The following is a 22,251-nucleotide window of genomic DNA, read 5'->3' as shown; positions in this document are numbered from 1 at the left end:
CTGACTACCAATCTCTTGTTACACCGCTGACATGTTCTTTCCCGCTGACTTATTTTGATGATGTAACCAGCTTATATAGAACAACTAATTTTGTTCTGTTCTGTCAAGGAAAGTTTTCGCTTCATCGACGGTGTACTCAAAGTCGAATTCAATATTCATGTCATCCACATTCTCACTAAAATTAGATGAAGCTGAAATTCGATATGATGTCGATGCTGCTTCACTGTCCGTCAATTTCTGGGCTGAACATTCTTCTCGTCGTTTTGATAGCAAGTCCATCAATCCAACAAGATGTTCTTGTGTATCGACTGTATGCGAAGCATTCGGTACTACGGTCATGTTTTATGAAATAATCACAATTTTCAAGTTGTTCCTGAATTGCAATGAAGTTGAGCGCCGTTGTTTTGCACGAATCAACGAGAAAGGACTCTCCAGACAATCGTGGACGAGTTTCTATGGATATCATTATTATATTATAGATATGGGTATTTAAAAGACTTATTTTATCCTTTTAAAACATATTTTTGAGATTGCCTAATTGAAAATATGCCAAATCATTATATTCGCACCAACCAAATGTTACGATTCATAAAAACAGAAATTAGAAAAATCCGAAGTTTTATAATATTTGCAACTCTCGCTTCTTCATGTAGTGGCTTCATTTTTGGACGACAAAGAAGAGTAAGAAGCCAGTTGTCTGATCTTAGCAATAGCCGCACGGAGTGTTTTTCCGCGTTGTTGGTTGGATTTTGAAATTTTACTGGATCAAACAGCTTAAAATGCCTAATAGAAGAGTTCTGAGTGATGGGGGAAAAGGAATGGATGATGGCTATAAGAAGAAAGGTGTATCAATTGGAAGGATGCAGAACTATGCAACACTCGAACGAAAGTCAAAGAAAAATCGAATTTGTCAGCGAAAGGGAAACGATCCATTGTGAAAAAATCCCACCATCTCTCTATCGAAGACTAAAGCTACACTGAAAGATTGTGTAACATTCTTCGCAGATGTCGCATTCCAGTATTTGTTACATTCGGGTGAATTTTGCATTCGGGTAATTTTTGCATTTAGGTATTTGTTACCCTCGCGTAGATGTTACATTTTGGTATTTGTTACATTCGGGTAAACTTCATGCTTCGGGTAAACGTGTTTCGGCTGGATGGTATTCGGGTAAATGGTACAGAACCCACTGAAACTACCAGTTAGTAAGGAAACATTACTTAAGATTTTTCACACCAGCCCCAATATTGTTCGATCTAAAATGATAAACGTATGAAATCCATGGAGCTTATCATGACACGCCAGTGGGATATGGTAAAGTGTTTGTGATGAGTTTTCAAACCGTACTTCACGAGTGCTCCGCGCACATGACAAAATCATAGATCATAGACCCATAGACAAACGTATGTTTTCCTTTAAGGGGGTAGTACACTATGGAAACTTGAAAAGAAATAAATAAAAAATTTGGCCTAGAATGTTCTCTGGGATGTCACTTTACTGTAATTTTTGCTCCAAGTTTGTCCTATACTCCGTTCCGAAGTTACAAGCCAATTAGTGGACCTAAGTCTTCGCGTAAGTAGCGTGGATCCCAAATTTAAAACGCGTTTTTCGTGTTTTGCAAACTGGTGGGAGTTCTACCTCCGGAACGGTCCATCCGATTTTGATGCAATTGTTTTTCCCAAATTCTCCACTAAATTTCCTGTCATCGTACGTAGGATTTTTTTGGTACTTCGAAAAATAAAATTTTGGTGAATGTTTTTGTCTAGATTTTTGAGGTAAAAACGCAATTTTTTTACAAATTTCGTCAAAAATCAATATTTTGAAAAAGTCCTACGTACGATGACAGGAAATATATCCAAGATAAAATGAAAAAATCATTGCTTGAAATCGGTGCACTAGAAAAACTTGTAGAACTCCCACCAGTTTACATGATTTTGGCTGCAAGGGTTCAACAAACCGGTTAAGGCTTTTCAGGGGACAGTCCAATTGACACAAATTTTTTGTTTATTTGTTAAGTAATATACCTAATAAAACTGTGATATCAGATTAATCATAGTAATTCATTCTTTCGTTGATAAAAATCGCGAAAATCTCTTACTTTTTATGGTGTTCATAGTGTACTACCCTCTTAAGTGTATATTCTTCCATATACTGACGGAATTTTGATAAAAAATAACTCGATGTATAATTTTTTTCTGTATTGACATTAAAAAGAGCTCCACTCAAAGATCAGAAAACTCCTGATCTAATCAGTTTCTTTCTAAATTTTCTAATCAGTTTCCAATAATTTTGATGTTTGTTTCTCCACTATAGATTATCTTTTCTGATGAAAAAAATTAGTTTAGATGGACCTAATGGATTTACGGGCTATTGGAGAGATCTACGAACTGGGATATTGAAGTCATTCTCCGATGAATTTACGAGATTTTTGCATCAATCGATTTGGGCACTCCATTACAATTAATTGCACTGACGAAAATGATATATTTTATGAAACTAACTATCGAACAATTGAAAAATGTCATGCATTATCTAAACGAAAATCCCGCGTTCTGATTGGTCGTTTGCAAACTCCACTCTCCCAGTTGCTCATTCAATATGAATACGGGCATGAGCAATGAAATATGCGCATGTGATTGATTTTCTGCTGATATGCATCACGCATGTCACATGTTTCTGAAGGCCGAGAATTTAGTTACAGTTGTTGTTTTTGTTTGATTTCTGGAGGCTTCGAACTCGGAGAGTTCATTCGCCTCTCAGCAGATCCAATTTCATGGAAATGCAGATTTTAGAAACATACTTTTTCGATTTGTATGAGAGTTTGTACTTGCTTTGGACTAGAGGAAATATCAATTTTCTACAGGAATTGGGACCATTTTGACTCAAGAGTAACTTTTCAAAATGGTCTTAATAAGTAAGGTAAGGTAATTCTTTAATAAATTCTATCTCTATTAGTCGTACCGAAACGGTGTCTTAGAAGAAGTTGTAGAGAATCAACGTTTAAACGTGGAAAAAATATGCACTAAGAAGAACAATTAGTAGAAAATGAAAAAAAAATCTTTTTTTTTATTTGCGAAAGAAAAATTGATTTGCAATATCTGCAATACATGGTTTGATTTTTTTTATTTTTCCATGGAAAATAAAAGTGTTTTTTGAAAGTTTTACCAAAAATGTGAGATGGTAAAATTATTTTTTAAAATTATTTTTGAAACTTTGTAAAACAAAGATTTTTTATGAACTTCTGAAACTTTGGCATACTAACAATAAGTTTTGACCGCAAAGTAAAGTTTAAATGCAGTAATTCTCAAGATATTTAAATGGCAATGGCAAATGAGGCATGTAACGAATGTTTAAGAGATTTTAAAAACATATTACGCGGCATTGTTGCTGTGATGTTTGACATACAATATACCATTAGACGTGGATTTTATCTAGCAATTTGTTTTTGTCCAAGGCACAAATAATGATCATAGTTGAACAATAAAACAATTTGACGAATGAAATTGTTTTAATTTTTATTTTTACTTGTGACTCGAATAATCGCATAAGGTAATATTTTTGCATACAATTCTGGCGTTATGATATGTCTTTTTTCTTCGTTTGATTATTTTTATTTTTTTGACAAAGCAAATCAATGCGTATTACGAATTTTTGTTCGTTTGACGATAGCAGGTTTTTATCAAACGACATGATCGATCGAACGGAAATGATCTTAGAAGATGGTTATAACCTAATAACCAAAGTGTCGACGTGAGCATTGTTTAACTCTATCGTATATTTGTTCACAAATCAAAACGGTGCTCCTATGATTTACAGATGACGGTACTCAGTATAAACAAAAGTTGTCACTCTTGTTTGAGAAAAGGATGGAGTTTTTTTGTATTGCGGCACTGTGTAGATGAAAAAGCAAGGATTGTTTTGTATTTCAAACAGAAAGATGAAAGTCAACTAAACTAATTATTTTTGCGATACATGTAGTTGAAAACCGGAACTGAACAGTTTCAAAAGATGTTACACGAAGGAAAATTATGAATTTATTAAGTTTTTTTCTCATAAAATCATCATATTAGAACCGGTGCTTGGAAATATCTGTTTCACATCAATCTTTTCAGTTTAATTTCATGACCACATTCTATCATGACACCATTGCAATCGGGATATTGAAAATAAACCAACGCACGGTATCACAATCACAGCAAGCCACTCACAGATGATTCATTCAGTTTCGTTCATTCTCTCTTTCGTTCTTCTCTGCGTTCACGGAATGAAAGCAAAAGGAAAAATCCATAGTTTTCACATTCATTGACATTAATATACCAGCTCTTTCAATATCAACATCGTTCTCGGACAGTGATGGAACGGTGAAATTCGTTAAAGAAGATTAGGAAGTACAGAAAATTCATAATAGTGGCAACAAATTAGGCTAGCGTTGCGAAGTGTGATGAAGGCGACAATGTAAGCCGTGGACGAGGCGTTTTTAAATTGTTCAAGCAAGCAAGGTTTCCGTCTCAATAAAAATGCATTCATTTTACACAGTGAATATGAAATTCCGATTTCACTTATCAGAAATGCTTCAAAAGACTTCAATTTCGATGTGAAAAAGTAACGTTTTGACTCAAATTTCGAACACTTCATTTTTTACTCAAATTCCGAACACTACATTTTAAAAAGTAAGTTTACTGAACATCAATGTTCTTTCGATACCTGTAAATGTTATTAATCTGAAGGGTATATCCTAAAGAGTATCGGGGTTTTCATTATTCAATTATTTATAGCATTAATGTTCAATAAATTTAGTTTTTGAAATGAAGTGTTCGGAATTTGATTCTGTTCGGAATATGAGTCAAAACGGTATAGGTATGTTTTGCCGTCAACCAAATTAATGCTTTCTAGCCGTCCAAGCCTATGGAATCCTTAACCCTTAGTAAATCTTTTGTTTGCATTTTCGCTTGCACCACTGATATGAGTTGCCATTTCGGAGTAACTTAAAAAATAACTGAATAAGCAAGGCACTGTCTCAATGAGAAAATCACACACTTATCGAGATATTGAAAATGAACAGTCACAACATTCCTGACAATTCAATGGTAATGAATAAATGTGAATTGATTCTCATGACTCGATCTTTAACGAAAGCTCAGATAGCACAGAATGAATATGAATGAACATAGTTGTGAATCTGTTGGACGACGAATGAATGACAGCAACATCGACAAGTAGAATAAACGCGTTACACTGATAAAAATCAATTTTCAAGATTACTTAAAAAGCTCAATGTGTTCAAGCCCTGATTAGAACACATTGTTCAGTTCACAAAAAAAAACAAATAAATCTTGTTTCAATTTCATGATCTTACAAGTTATGCTTCACTGTTTTATCAAGGAAAATAGTTCCGAGTTTTTTTTTACAAAAAAATACCGAAATTTTTTTTTCCAAAAAATTCGCTGACATAAAAGTTATTTTAAAAATGAAAATCAATTTTTCCCAGAAACGTACTTTTTTTAAAACTCCCAAAAAAAAATATATATATATATGAATAGCCCTCAAAATTTCCAACAAGTCGTCCATACATCGGAAGATAGACAATTTTACAGGGAAAATTTTTTTCTAACAATAACTTCTCATATTTTCTTTGAAAAAAATACAACTAATCCTAATTTTGTTTAAAGTCAAGATAGCGGTATAGTGTATTCGACAAAGTTTTAGATCTTATTGAAATGTGAACTTTTGTTGAATACGTTAACTTTCTATCTGTTATAGTTTTTGGAATATAAGTCATTTTTGTATGAAGACTCCTAAAAAAAAAAATGTTTTGCTCGTAACATTTTTGTGTGTAAATTCTAACGTTTGACATGTTTCCAAACAGAGAAAAGTTAGCAGAGCATGTAAATTGCGATAATTTATTCATACAAATGTTACGAATTAAACATTAATAGTATTTTTTCAAAGAAATAAATGAAAAAGTTGTTGTTCGAAAAACTTTTTCCATGTAAATGTGTCCATCGTCCGATGTATGGAAAACATGTTGGAAATTTTAAGGGCTATTTATATCTATTTCTTAGAATTTTGAAAGCATATGTTTTCAAGAAAAATGAATTTTAATTTTCAAAATATAAAATATTTGTAAAATTTTTATGTATGAATTATCGGAATTTACATGCTCTGCTAACTTTTCTCTATTTAGAAACATGTCAAACGTGAGAATTTACACACAAAAATGTTTCGAGCAAAACATTTTTTTTTTTCAGGAGTCTTCATACAAAAATGGCTTATATTCCAAAAACTATAAAAGATGGAAAGTTGATGTCTTCGACAAAAGTTTATATTTTAACAAAATCTAAAACTATGTCGAATACAGTATATCACTAACTTGACTTTGAACAAAATTAGGATAAGCTGTATTTTTTCAAAGAAAACATGAAAAAGTTGTTGTTCGAAAAACTTTTTCCCTGTAAAATTGTCCATCTTCCGATGTATAAATAACTTGTTGGAAATTGTAAGGGTTATTCATATATATATTTTTGAGAATTTCTAAAAAATACGTTTTTGAGAAAATGAATTTTAAATTTTAAAATAACTTTTTTGTCAGCGAAATTTTTGTGAAAATTTAAATATTTTCCTACATTTCATCCTTTGACAAGAATTTTGTAGGTATCATAGTTGTTAAGTTATACATTTTTGTAAAAAATTAAGAAACAAAATTTGGCTTTCCAAAAAGTAGTCTGATTATTTTTCGAATATTTCAAGTATGCAAAGTTGCTTAAATGACCCATGCCTTACACCCACAACGTTTCACTGCTATCTGAGATGGTGCTGCCAACGGCTAGTCGAGTTAGCATGAAATTCGTCTTATATAATAATGCGAACAGATAATAATGGCGATGATAGTAGATGATGATGTGTTATGGCTGCGAAGAAATGTTGACGATAGATGGGTGTGGTTTTACGATCTGTTCTTTCGAGTATTTCTGATGTATTTCAAAATTATTGTTCTGCTATATATTCATAACATTTCTGTTTTGTATCTCTCCTTTCAGACGGAAATCGCCAAACGCTTAAATGCCCTCATCGGGCAGCTGCTCCCCTTTCTGGCTACGGAACATCAGCAGCAAGTCGCACAGGCCGTGGAACGGGCGAAACAAGTCACAATGCCAGAGCTGAATGCCATCATCGGGGTAAGCGCAAGCGCCGCACTGGTTTAGTTCTCTAGTGTTCATTTTCGTTTCCTGGAATGTTAGGCTCGTTTGATTTAGTTTTCCGTTGTGAATTCCGTAGTTTGAGTTTCGAAGCTTTCGGTTTCTCCACCATGAAAAACGTCACCGCCTCAGAAAATCCTGTTCTTTTCGATGCGTTAAACGGAAACCTTTTCTTTCTCTTCTCCATGATCATTTGAAATAACCCCCGCCAAAAACGAACGACCCCGTGTTTCTTCAACCAAGCAGCAACATCAACAGCAGGGAATTCAGCAACTCCTAGTAAGTGTTGGAATCAACTTTTTGGAACCCATCAAAGCACCATTCATTGTTTCGTTGTTGCCGCATTTTAACCACACCCAAGCTCGCAAGTTTTGTTAATCGTTGTTGTTTTTTGTCACCAATTTATAACTGTCATATTTATCCATCAAGATTTTTCCCAGTTTTGCTCGCGTGTTCCTACAACACTCCGTGAAGCATAAAAGCTGGTCAAAGGTTTCGTTTCAAATTAATCAGCCAAGTGCTTTCACTTTCCGGCTTACACATGCGCTGTCTCGGGCCTGGTACCTATTTTATACTCATTATTTTCATTAATTGATCGTATCGCTGCCGCCCTCTGGGGTTTATTTTGGTTATCGCCCTCCGGAAACACTCCCTCTTATGCCACTCACACTTTAAACGGATTATTTCACGCTCCACACAAAACGACAATCAACATTGTGTGTATCAGCGCACACCATCCATCGCCCCACACAATCAAAGGCGAAAAACATTTCCATTCTCCCCAGCCGCCACCATCGTTCGCCCAAAATTCCAACAACAACCGGCTCACCGAGGATTAAATTGTATCAATAGTACAACGTCGGTATCAACCGCAGGCTCGACGAAACCGCTAAATACATAATGAAGTGGAACGAGGGGCGCGAAACGCGTTTATAAGCGAACAATCGACTCATCAGCGGGGCTTCTCATTATCAATCAACACGTGGCTTATTGGAGTTTAATTAACCATCTGACATTCAACTGGCTCGTGCCTTCTCGCCCACCCCCACACGAGTTGGTGGGAAGGCAGCAATTCACCCCATCGGTAATGAGACGGCAATATCATGCTTCTCGATGTCACGCTTCGGCGGTTTCCCAATCAGTTCGATATTAAACTCGTTTCGCCCCAAAGTACCATGTCACGGAATCGGTAAAGTAATTTGCTTATGGTTATCGCCCCAGAGCTGCTGATCCCTATCTCGGTTCGACCATTCCCTTCCACCCATCTGGCACAATTTTCTTAACCCCAATAAAAGCACCCCCATTTCAGTCTGGTCCGCATTCAACATTTAATTAACAACATCATCACGTTTCATAAGTTTCTCTATTATGCTTCCCGCGCTATGTTTGCAAACCATCCCAAATCCCTTTCTTTCATCGTGGAAAACCACCACCACCATGGTAACGAACGAGCTCCGTCCGAAAAACACATAATCATTCGCTTCCACTCTCGTGTCCTCCACGCCCGCCCGGATCCACATCCGTATGTTTCGAAACACCATGACGGCGGCAGCTTCTACTCGACACTCAAGAACATGAAACGGTTCGCTTTTATGGCTCACTTCAGCAGCCGGATCACCACCAGGCAAAAGTCTTGAAATCACTTTATCCTCATCAGAAGCAGAAATCGTAGCACACAATGTTTGCACGATAGCTCCTCTGGCGGTTAGTGGGCAGCTTACACTCTAATGATGAGGATGGTGTAGTCTCCTCTCATTCTATCTCTTTTTCTTTCTCTTTTCGTCTCTCTCTTGGGCTCCATTGACTTACTGCCGGAGAGTTGTAACCACTTTTGCGCCAGGAAGACACTGATTCTCGGGCGTCTATCAGCGATCCTTGTACGGAGAGTGGTGTTTCCTTTGAGCTTTCACCAGCAGCAGGGCTGGGATGGTCAAAGATAAAGTGGGCAACCACATCAAAAAGAAGCTCTCCCAGTCTAACAGTGGAACATTTTCCAATGAGCGGCGGCGTTCTCCTAGACAAATTCAGCACGGCCTTCACAGATTGGAAGACTCGAATTGTAATACCTAATTGTAGGGGAAATGCGAATGAAATGAACGTGGGTGGTAAAATGAACCGGTGCTTAAATTTCGATAATTTAACTAAAAAACAATTGATACTTCTTGACCACCCTAATTTTAAAACATATTAAACTATTCGAAGCATCCTGTTATGCTCAAAACTGTACAATGTAGAAATTAACACGTTGAACCCAAAATTTTGCATGCTCCACTTTCCATTCAGCCCGCATCAAGGGCGTTTGCATAGTATCAGTGTCGGTTCCGACTCCCAAATAAACTAATTGTATAAGTGCAATTCCAAATGAAATCGTCAAAAAAATGCAGATTTTAAAAACATGTATTTTTTATTCGAATGAAAGTTTGTATTCCGTTTGTGTTGGAGGAAATATGAGTTTTCCACAGCAATTGGGATTTTTTTGACTCAAGCGTAACTTTTGAAAAGAGCGTATCGATTTTAGTAGAAGAAGTCTTTGATAATTTATATCTAAAAAACTATGAGTCGTACCGAAATAGTGTCTTAGAAAGAGTTATAGACTATTGATGTCTAAACATGAAAAAAGTATACACTGAGAAAAAAATTAGTACTCTTTGTTTTATATTTACAAAAAAAACTTTAATTTGCAATATCCAAAATACATACTTTTTAATTTTTTTTTTAAATTTTTTCATATAAAATAGAAGTCATGTAGAAAATTAAAAAAATGGGTCCAAGATGGTAAAACTATTTTTGACGAACTTTGTGGAACATCTAATTTTTATGGATTTCCGAAACTTCAAATTTTTGTATGTTAACAATCATTTTTAGCCACAAATTATGATTTCTGATGTGATTTAAAACAAAAAAAAGCTCATTATAAATCTCCTTCTAAATGTAGCCATTCTCGAGATATTTAAAAAAATATTTTTAATTTATTGTCTTTTTTATAGTAAATATTCCCTTTTAATATGTTTGTCGTGTTATACCGTCATCTTCATGAAATTTTATGAATTTGCTTATAATTTCCAACAACTTTTCCAAATTCATCATTATGGTAAAAATATATGTTTAGGAGTTACGTTGAAAAACATTTGAAGATATGTAGGTTAACACGAAACGTAGCGATATTAAAAAATCTTTTTTTATCTTTTAACTTTTAACATATTATTCGTGTTACACAATCAAAACACGAACAGTACAATCGAAATCCCAACAACAAATACACCTTGTTGATTCAACCGGACGTTATGGGTACAGATATAATTAACTTGTTTACGTTATGCCTAGATTATACCTGAAGTCAGGTATCTCTAAGCTACCTCTGTATAGGTATATAAAATCAGGTACCTTTTAGGTACCTCTATAATGTATATAAAGTTACTCATATTCAAACATCGTTCATCAGTCGAACAATCTTCCTTATAAAGTGAATAACAGTATACCACAATGGACTACAAAAATTTTTTTCGTGTTGTAGACCGTTTCCTGAAAACGGTAAGAAATGTTCATCTGAATAACGTTTCTTAACCGTGTCAATGATTGAGAAACTTAAGTCAATGGGATGCAATATCCTTTTAGATACATCTTAAAAAAAAATTGCGAATCATGCCGTTTATCTGTATACTCTTCCAAACCAAAGCAGTGTAATACTGTAATACTTTAGGAGAAGTACCATCAATAGTTTCAGTCGTTTCAGCATCTTCGCAAGATTTCCAAAACAGCAATATACCAGAGTGTTCCCGAGCGTACAACATTGAGCTATTCAACAAGGGAATCGCTGGTATTAACGTTTCACCAATAATGACGAACAGACTTGGACAGGCTAGTTACCCCGAACAAAAATTCAAAGAATTTTCTAAAGGTATTAAAAAAATCTATTTTCCTTTTCACATGAAGAAGACGAAGAGTCGAACTTTAAACAAAAGGCAAAAGAGTTGATGAGATTATCAATCAGCTCATCATAAATCATAAATACAGATGGCAACTAAAAGTAGCGAAGATGTGCTATACATACAAATAGGAACATATTAAAATATGAACAAATATATGATATGAACAAATTGAAAATTTCACACAACGAAAACAAGTAAAAAACACAAAACCAAACACTGGTGGCTTGAAGCGACTTAATATAAACACTCATTTTGCACTCTTCTCCAAAAAAAAGGCTTTTGTTAGTATTATTGGCCTCGAAAAGAGACGATTGCTTGGTGAGGCGCAGTTGCAGTTGTATTGCGTAGATGTCATCCTTGACTTGTTTTTTCCCTACATATTGTACCGAAAACATGATTACGCCTACTTTGCCATGACTCGGTTCGATGTGTTGATTGCAATGCCAGATGTACAGCGAGTGAAATAGTCGCGTCCACAGCAGGAAGGGAAATGAAAATGACAGAAAACAAGCAGAATAAGTCATGTTCGTTGTTTTGAGTATAGAAAGAGACAAAAAATGGCTGCATAAGTTGCCCGTTATTGGCAACACGGTTAGGTGAGCACACAAATGAATTTAAACCATTTACAGACTATGGGATTGTATTGTATAGCATAGAAAATAAATGTTAGAGAATTTCCGGTTCGATTGGTATGAAAATCGTCAAAATCTGTCGGCAGCAAAAATAGTCATTAACGTTAACTTAACTTCATAGAAAAATGACCAGTTTTCTTATTTGGCACCCTTAATGAAAGACGTAATCCCACGTGAAAAAAAAAACAAACCATTTAATGTATTTCGACTGCAAACAAAAGCTTTTCAAGGTTTTTTGAACCCCACAGGTCTCGCTGCTGATGTAGGTTCGCGGAACGAATGGAGTTTCGCAATTTCGGTCTAGAAATTTCGGCCAGCACTTATCTGTTTCATATTGAAAGGGTGTTTCAAGTTGTGTTTTGGCCAATTCAAAAGCCAGACGACGGATATCGATAATAAGGGGTTCATTTTTTTGGACCAATAAACAAATGTACATGGTCGGTTCTTTAAACTCGATAATTTTTTTCCATACCTTCATTGCCTCTCAGGCAAAGTCCCAAAAGGTCGATTTTCGGCAAAAAATTTTTTTTCGAGATGACACCAGATATCGACGTTTCCATGCGTTTTTAAGTCATTTGGCATCGAAAAAAATCGATTTTTTCAAATTCCCTTTACTCCCCCCCTTGGAGGATTTTCGAGGATCAAAAAATCAAAACATAGAACGCTTTGAGGTACACCTAAATCATGTACGATCGAGCTGAAACTTTGCACAGATTATTTTTTGGGCCAATAAACAAAATGTACATGGTCGGTTTTTGAATTTTGATATGAACATTTTCTTTGCCACCCTAGTGAGCATCCACCGGAGAAGTGGCCGATGAGCGTTGATTGAAGGGATATCTGGCATGACTGCCTTTTTTGTTGACATGCTCTACTCCACGTTGGCTTTGAATGTTTTCATCTGTATCGCATATGTCCGGCTCTGCCGTTTTGTAACATGAAAAACATAAACATGAGGCATCTACAAAAAATAAGAACACATTTTTCCAGTCAGAGAGACCTGCGCGTTGGTTTTACCCTGACTGAAGGTGTCGATTTTACTCCAAATGGACCTGAAATTTCAAAACGAAACTTTTGGGCATCTACAGGCAACTTAACACCCCGCTGTCTCATATAAAACACTGAATAATGATCTAAGATGAATTACGCTCACAAAAAGTATCGAGTTTTACCAAATCTTCCGACTTTAACACTAAAATTCACTAGCGAAATTTTACAAGGACTGTTTCCAGTTTACCGATCGGTTTTGTTTTGTTGCTTGTTTTGACAGAAACGCGACTTCAACAGCTGTAGGGTGACTCAAAACGTAAGAAATAGCAAGTGTTTATATAGGGCATCGGGAAATTCACAAAAAAATAGCATTGAAATGAAAATCAGAGGGTGTCGGTTTTGGCCACAATGTCGGTTTTACCCTGATTTCCCCTATGTCAAATCGGAGGAATGCATACAACCCTGCTATCATCAACCGGACAAAATTTCAACTCACACACCTGGTATAATATGAAAATTGACTTTTACAAACCGAAAAAAAAGGGATTAATTTATGTTCTCACAATTCTCTCCGGTATTTTCGTAAATGTGGATACTCAAACCAAATTTTATCTGTATCAAATGTCTAAGCTTGAGAATCTGCTGTCATCTTTAACACGTTGAGCCCCGTAACGTTGAATTTTCATTAGAAACTGGAATCTTCAGTTACAAAATAAGTAAATATGAAAAAAAATGTTTGTGTTCAGATGTTTTTCAAATCGCATTAAGAAAGCGAGAGTGCACTGAACGGGGAGCGCTTGCACAATATCTAAGACTGCTACAAGATGAAAAAAATATAGTAGGTTGTATCCAAGACACGACCGCATTGTTGACGTACAACTACGCTGTAGTTTAATTTAAGTCGCTTGTTTATAATTGCGAATATTATTTTATAGTGCAAATTTGCAAATTTAAGAAATAACCATTCTACCAGTTTGATAGTTATGAAATATTTTTTTTCTTGTGAGATCATTTGACGATTATTGTTTGATGATTCATTCTTGTTCTCGCAGAACAATACATGCTCGAGATTAGTGCAGTTACCATCCTTAGTGGAGAAAGTTTTGCTACTGACAAGCGAAACCAAATCACACAAAAAATCCCAAATGCCCTTTTTGTTAATATTGCCAGTCTAGATTAACTTAGCTGTCATCCTTTGTGAAGAGAGTTTTACTACCGTCATGCGACACCAAATCACAGACAAAATTCCAGAACATTTATTTTCTTGGTGAACTGACGATAGCTTAGCTTGATGATTCCCCATACAATTGTGTAGCTCAGAACCTTAATACAATGGCGTCAGTTTGATGCAATGATTGCAATGCTAGAGACAGTAATTTTATCGCGTCCACAGCTCAATCCGAAACTAAGACATGTGAGACTTTAAACTTTTCCAGTTCATTCGTCTCTAACCTTCAAAACGGCCCTTGAAAAACTTTACTTTTTCCTCGTATTACTCCATTGGATCCCTCACCGTCCAGCTCGCCCAGCAACGATGTTGTTCAGTCGGTTTCCTCGCGAATAATGAAAGTTTGCCTCAGCGAAATCGACTGTTTATACTCTAGGCAAATATTCCCCTTCATTCTTCTTCTTTTCCTTTGTTCACGGAGACTTTAAATCTTTCGATTTCGCCTTCGTTGCACGTCGATAAGTTGCTCGTTGTTGACAGCTCTGTTCGGGAAAGCACACAAATGGACAGAACAAATTTATGAGAAAAAGGAAACGCTTATAGTTTGCATAAATTTTCACCATTTACACACCATGGGATTGTAATGTAAAGCATATCAAACAAATCATAGGAAATTTCTGATTCGTTTGGTATGTAAATCGCAAAAATTCGTTCGCGGCAAAAATAGTTATTAACGTTAATTTTATTTCATAAAAACGTGACCTGTTTTCTGATTTGGCACCCTTAATGAAAGACGTAGTTCTACGTCAAAAATTAGATAGTCCGAAACTTGACAAAAAAAGTAGAAAAGTTTTGTAATGCATCCGAATATAAACCATTTGTATATATATTTTTTTCTTACTTCATAACTGTCGGTCCCAGTGACCAACGCTCTTCTAACACACAGTACAAAAAGTTTCAGATGTTGTTAGGTATATTTGATGGTTTTAGTTCAGGCCACAATGCGAGAAATTCTTATTAATGCATATATTCTTTAACAGCTGGGACTCGATTCAAAAAGATACCTATAGCATTTGGTAGATGATTTCAATATAATGTTTATTTTATTATAAGACACCCCAATCCCATTCTCAATAACTACACCCAAAATAGATTTTTAGCTCATGTTTTGTCGTCCCGATCTATTACATTAAATGAGACATAACAAAACAGAAAATGTCATGGCTCTCAAATACTGGTAAGCATTTGTATAATATTCATGGTACAGCAATATGAGATTAATACGAGCGAGAGAAACAAAAGACAAATAAGCTTTCTGCATACTTTGCCGCATGCACGGCCCAGACCGAGATAGATATTGCTCTTCTTCATGCGCTCCTTTTTTATTCTTAGAAAACATTTTCCAACTTCATTTTATAATCAGGTGCAATATTATTACGCATTTGCTGAACAGTATCATTAGCCATGTGGATAGCGTGGTCGTGTAAAACAGCCTTGCGTCCTAGCCGGCTTTGGTTCGATCCCCGTTGTTGTCGTTTGAACTTTTTATTGAGTGCAATCCCAAAAAAGATGAAAAAAGAAAAAAAACAAAGAGATGTCTGCTTCCGTAATACAAACATCTTAATGCGCTAGGGACAGATGACATTATTTGCCTATGCCATAGAGATAAACCAGCCTTTGGCTGAAAATCTCTTTAATAAAGAAAGAAAAAAAAATTGACGCTTCAAGGCACGAAATTATATGTTTTCTGTCGAAAATTAAATGCTTTCTGACAACGCTAATTTGGGTGTATGTTAAATAACGAAAATACATTTTTCAGGTATAAATTCCTGTTAACCCCCCTTTTTCGATGTAACGATTATAACGATTCAAACAAGCAAACTGTAAAAGTTGATATTTGGTAGGTTCACCAAATAGGAGAATCTCAAAAAATCGGTTCGGCACTGAACTAATCGAGTCATCCAAGATTGTTTGTGTAATTTTGTTTCATTTGTCCCTTTGCTGAACTGATCCAAACTATCAGCCGCCACTGTAGACACACAATTTTCTTTCGACATCGTGCGTTAACGACACACCGTCATGCTGATTGTGGTACATCCTCGTACTTTAACAGCCGCATCACAGTGTTATGACAGAAAGTCACGATGTCCGTTACATGGGTGGATTTGTTATTGAGATTCCAGCTGCGCAGCTGCGAATTTCGCACCAAAAAATGAAAATCTCATGCTAAAAATTAGTAAGAACTCTAATACCATTGGACCATTGAAAAAAAAACATGAATATGGTAAACAAAAACGTCACCAATGATTAAATCTAACTTAGTTCGGCTGTTTCGAAAGTATTCCGGAAGAGAACTGTGCGCTTATAAAATCATATAAGACTGCAAGCGATTCCTCAGATTTCTAGTAAACACATTCAATGTTTTGTGTTTTCAAGTCTTGTAAAAATTTAAAACCAAAACTATTTGTGAGATTATTAGGGTTTAATGGCATTTGCTCTTCAGATTCTCAGAAATATTTTTCTGAAACTGAATAAATTATGATAGCGATTGTCTAATGAACTGACGAATCGGAAGCTAAGCGATGCCGAGCCTGATCCGCATAGCACAGAAAAACATCCACGCTCGAGAAACCGGTATATGAAAAATCCATACAAAACCACTCCAAGAACGAATTAATGAGTGCATCTTTCTAGACGAGGACGATGTTTTTAGGGTGCGAAGTCGAACATAAGCTTGCTTGTTTTTCGCCCAAGATGTCGTTCAACCGCTCATTTTTCCTCGCGAGCACCTAAACCCACGGCTTATTTTTCTTGATTTCCACAATTGACCGAGCCATCAGAATCATGAGACAATCCACAACGAAATACGTTCACGCTACCGTGTCCCCAGAATGAAGACGGCGCACAGGTGGAAGCGCAGGGTGTGCTAAAAATGCATGAATGACCAAGCGTCTCCGCTTATAAATTGTTAAGTTTTACTAATCTCATCGTTTGTATTCATAAGTTCTCAACTCTGTTCCCCTACTTTCATGATATTTCGAAGATATACATACGTAAATATTACAAACCTGTCCATATTCCGCCCACTATAAGGCCATGCGGGTAATTATCGAAAAAAGTTCAACTTTTCGGTCTGTTTTAATTTCAGTATAAACATTGAAATATATTCGGCCGATCGATTCGAAAAAAGTACATTGAAATGCAAGAAACTGCATTTAACCCTTTGCGATCGTTTGTCTGCTGTCAGCCACCACAGCAAGGAATCATACTAAATATTTTTAAATACGAATGCTAAAGTGCTGGTGCCGGCCATTGAGATACTATGCGCACGTAACCAATGTGGTGTCGCCGGACGCCAAAGTGTTAATAGATCTATTTCTGAAGAGACATTGACAAATTTTGGCCTATTCCTTCTTTCCTAACCACTGTTAACTTGTTAAGTTATGCCAAAAGATTCGCCGATCTACAATTACAAGTAACAAAATAAATCGTTAGTTTGAATCTTTTGACCAAGCACGCGTCCGTTCCATCACTGCGGTTTCCAAATCGTCAGTGTCACACTTCAACAAACGAATACAAGAAGCTTCGCAGTTCAGCTATACAATGCCCGAATTGATATAACGCCCACGCCTCCTGATGGTGAAGGAAAAAAATACATCGACGATGTGTTTGTGAATAAGAAACCATCAACAGGCTCTCCTCCTCCGGGCTCGCAAAAGTGTCATAAACGGAAGCAAGTGCTATTAGTTGCTGCCAACGTCTACTCTCTCCCTCTCCTTGTGCCCGGAAGCTCTGGCAAGTGGGGGACCATGGGCTATAAACTAAATTGCTGGCATAATTATAATCGTATAACCACATTTTAATATAATCATCCAATTTAATTTCACTCACCCGGCTTTTTGCCCTCCTCTCTCTCGGTTCACTCAGCCAGCGGTTGTTATGTATTTACTTGCATACACACATCCACACTCATGTAACTCACTCGAACGAATTACCGCCGGGTTTGAGGTTCCTCCAGGGATCCCTTCTCACCCCATTATGGCAGCAAAGGATTGTGTCTCCCATTCCGCCATGCCCGTAGAGAGAATAGCGCGCGTTTGTTTTGCTTCGCTTGTATGAACGATTTGCTTTCTTGTTTGTGTTTTTTATTTACGCAATGTCCCCTCTCTCTCTTGCATAATTTCCTAGTGTGAATGAATGTATGTGGCATGTGTTGTGTGTTACCATCCCCTCCCACTAATTCACTATCCAATTTAACTGAAACATTACGAGGATTATGTGTGTGTGGTTTTGTTTGTGTTGTTCTATACGTGTTTTGTTTTTTGTGTGTTTCATTGTCTAGTCTCATTATATTGTTTATTGAATTTAATATAGCACACATGGTTTAATACACTCATCGTTACTTTTTATGTATTTTATTGTTTTTAAGACTTTGAACTACCGTCGATGGGGGTGAAATTAGGTCAAAAATGGAGAAAGTTACTATTAGTAATATCTTGACAAATATTGCGAATATTTTTGAAAGCTGTGAGCCGTTTAATAAAGGGTGTGTCACATCAAATTGCATCACGGAAAAAACGCTGTAGAAATTCGCCCAGTAGACCGATCCTTTTGAAAATTTTAGACAGTAAAATAAAAACTATTAAACAACTTTTGGCATTTTCTTTTTATTCATACTTCGAGCCCAAGCCCGTATGCTCGCACCTTCCTCTTTACCCCGTCCATAAGGTACTGTACAACGTCAGGTTGTAGTTTTTTTTTGAACAGAAATCCATTTTCTCTTGAAGTGCGCCTCCGATTTGACAACTTTTGGGTTCTTCCGGAGGGCCTGCTACATAATCGCCCAATATTTCTCTATTGGGCGAAGCTCCGGCGCGTTGGGCGGGTTCATTTCCTTTGGCACGAAGGTGACCCCGTTGGCTTCATACCACTCCAACACGTCCTTTGAATAGTGGCCCGAAGCGAGATCCGGCTTCAATAGTGGTAGTAAGCGCTTCTGTAGGCACTCCTTAAGGTAAACCTGCCCGTTTACCGTGCCGGTCATCACGAAGGGGGCGCTCCGCTTTCCGCAAGAGCAGATCGCTTGCCACACCATGTACTTTTTGGCAAACTTGGATAGTTTCTGCTTGCGAATCTCCTCCGGAACGCTGAATGTGTCCTCTGCGGAGAAGAACAACAGGCCCGGCAGCTAACGAAAGTCCGCTTTGGTTTCGTCGTCCATTACCAGGCAATGCGGCTTTGTCAGCATTTCGGTGTACAGCTTCCGGGCTCGCGTCTTCCCCACCATGTTTTGCCTTTCGTCGCGGTTAGGAGCCTTCTGAACCTTGTATGTACGCAGGCCCTCCCGCTGCTTGGTCCGCTAGACGAATGAACTTGACAAATTCAGCTTATTGGCGACATCCCGGACCGAACTTCTCGGATCACGTCTAAACTTCTTAACTACGCGCTTGTGATCTTTTTCACTGACGGAGCATCCATTTTTGCCGTTCTTCACCTTCCGGTCAATGGTTAGGTTCTCGAAGTATCGTTTTAGTACTCTGCTGACCGTGGATTGGACGATTCCCAGCATCTTACCGATGTCCCGATGTGACAACTCCGGATTCGCGAAATGAGTGCACAGGATTAATTCACGACGCTCTTTTTCGTTCGACGACATTTTTCCAAATTTACGAAAAATTGACAGTGAAGCATGGCTAACGTGATCTATACACTCTTATCTGATTATAAGCGAAAGCTGAAGATATAATTCCTAAAAATTAAATTTCTACAGCCTTTTTTCCGTGATGCAATTTGATGTGACACACCCTTTATTCGGTTAATCGAGCGAATATTTTTTTCTTGTAATAATCACGTATCATGTTGTCATTCTGGTCGCGTGGTCTATCAGGTTGTCGATGTTCCATTATTGGATAAAAAAATTATATAGCCTAATTCTTAACCTAAAAATGCATTAATCTTGAGAAAAATGCCTTCTTTCATTAATCGCGATTACAGTGACAATTATTCGTTGTATTCATAATTTGATTTGAAATTATTCGATACAAAATTACTCGAATTAATCGAACGATTAACCGACGCCTCTATTTGTGTTTCGGTGAATTGTTTTAGGTGAATTAAATTCGCGGAAGAAACCAGTCCAGTTCTGTCTTAGGAAGCCATGTGCCTTTCAATTGTCCTGTTCCTGTATATTATTAGTGTCATCTGTACTGGGGAAGGCACCAGAAGGAAACCTTCCCCAGCCCAGATGGCACTTCTCTGGGGTTTCCACGCATTGTCGCACATCTTGAGTCATTGAAAAACTATCCAGTGTTTTTTTTTTTGTTTAATTTGGTAATGTTTTTTTCTTTATTGAGAATCTATTTTATTGAAGTATATATTACCTAGATTAAAGATAACAACTTTTGCAATTTTTCGGATAATTTTCAATTCCATCCGTATAGAACTTCTGTGGTTTACCGGTGAATCAAGTGAGTTTCGTCAGCTCATACGTCAGTAAATTTTTTTTTCATCGAGTGAGTTCGATATTTATAGAGAGTCACTCTGTTGATTCTTAGTGCATAGGCATGCATGCCGATCTCGTTCGACCAGTTACAAAATTTCATCGTCTTTTTCATCGCCTCTGCATGTTTCTGTAGGTATAATTTTATAGGGAAAGGGTGATGTAATTATGTAAAGGAAGACTCCAAATCATTTGATGAAACGAGATTCCGAATACCGAATGTAGTTCGATTCGCGACGGTGGAGGATACCCAAGGAGAACTTGAGAAGGACACCGGGGGTCCTACTTACATAAAATCGGACCGATACCAAATTTTGTGCAATTATGTGGTTCTGACAGAACTGACTCAAAAATATACAAATAGTCTCATGAAACCTGTGCGGCGCATCATTTCATCGAGTTGGTGCCGCGGCTTCGAAGCCGATGTGTATGACATTTCTCTTGCTTATCACACTATCGAGGAGACGCTGCGGGTTTTTTTCGTGGTTACCCGCATGAACAAAACCGCTAAGTCTATCATGGGTTAAAATCAAATATGCCAGAGGAGGTAATATGTCTTCATCTTGAAGACATTTTTGTTTGGTTGTTTGGTTGCGGACCTTTGTGAGCTTGAATAAACGGAAGAAGACGTTTCTGTAGGCGCTCTTCCCTATACATTTTCGGGTCCATTGTCTCGTTGGTGACGAGAACCTTGATTTTCTGTCCACAAATCCTCTGCCAAATCAAGAACTTTCTGGCAAATTTATCAGCGAAAACGTACTTAGATTTCCTGGGAACATCTTTCTCTTCCGCAATGGTCTTATAGAATATCAGGCCTGGGAGCCATCCAAAATCCATCTTCACGTACGTTTCTTCATCTATCAGCATGCATCCTTCGTACTTCGTCAAAACCTTGTTGTACAACTTTCGAGCGTCTTTTTTGCGTGTTGTAGTCCGAGAGTCCTGGATTTGCGTTAATTGTTCTCAACACCGATCGTAAGTCCCATTACGACGCATCCTCTGATCTATCCGAACAAAAGCTGTACGATCACGGAAATGTTTCAGCACATCATCTACGCTCGATTTAACCACTTTCAGCGATTTCGCGATTTTTAATGTGAGGGTCCAAACCAAATTTCTTCTCTCGACTTCCATTCTACACAACATTTGCAAAACAAAACGGATCAACGTGAATTTTCTACCGTCAAAAGATACGAGTTTTCCAACCAATTTACTGTCAAAAAATTTCAGATACGCCTACTACGACCGCTGCTTCAAAATAAACAGTGATTCCGAATTATAAATGTTTCAAGCTTTACAATATACCATTAGACGGAGAATTCATCCAGCATTTTTGTCCAAGATACAAAATATGGTAATAGATGAACAAAAAAACAATTTAACGAATGAAATAGGTATGTATTTCAATTTTATTTGCCACTCGCATTTGCCCGGATAATCGATGCATATTACGAATTATTCTCCGTCTGCCGACAGCAGACTCCTACCAGATCGCAGAGACGAAAATACCAGTTCGTGATATCTCAGCGAGTTGCGATCCTAATCTTATTTTCCCCATATATGTCTTCCTTAAAAATACAATGTGAAGATTTGCATAAAACCTAGGTTTTTGTATGATTGCTGTCGTTGTTATGAATTGCACTACGAATTGGGAATATATCCTTTCTCTTCGTAAATGGCACTAACTTTCCTAGAGGAACTTCTTCGTCTCTTCGTAATAAGAATTGCGTCATTTTTATTAGTAGTTTAGTACCAAGCTCTAGAACACGCGGGACCACCCGATGTGCACCAGAAGAACTGCGATTCGCGTTATTGTGAAACATTTTCCCATGCCGCGTG

The 22,251-nt window shown here is 37.0% G+C and overlaps 1 protein-coding gene across 15 annotated transcripts in view; it reads left to right on the top strand.

Moving 5' to 3' along the window:
* The window catches only part of LOC129775334 (protein groucho), a 357,362-nt gene that overhangs the window by 309,148 nt on the left and 25,963 nt on the right, over positions 1 to 22,251 (top strand). For 9 of the 15 annotated variants that reach the window (XM_055779979.1, XM_055779978.1, XM_055779976.1 and 6 more), the window contains 2 exons: positions 7,036 to 7,173; positions 7,438 to 7,473. In XM_055779979.1, coding sequence (XP_055635954.1) covers positions 7,036 to 7,173; positions 7,438 to 7,473 — 174 coding nt within the window. The remainder of the gene's footprint in view (positions 1 to 7,035; positions 7,174 to 7,437; positions 7,474 to 22,251) is intronic. The other 6 variants (XM_055779987.1, XM_055779982.1, XM_055779980.1 and 3 more) reach the window with 2 other exon arrangements.

The sequence above is a fragment of the Toxorhynchites rutilus genome, chromosome 3 (assembly GCF_029784135.1).
Source record: "Toxorhynchites rutilus septentrionalis strain SRP chromosome 3, ASM2978413v1, whole genome shotgun sequence".
In the NCBI taxonomy this organism is placed as follows: Eukaryota; Metazoa; Arthropoda; class Insecta; order Diptera; family Culicidae; genus Toxorhynchites; species Toxorhynchites rutilus.
This window is presented reverse-complemented; position numbering and strand designations above follow the sequence as displayed.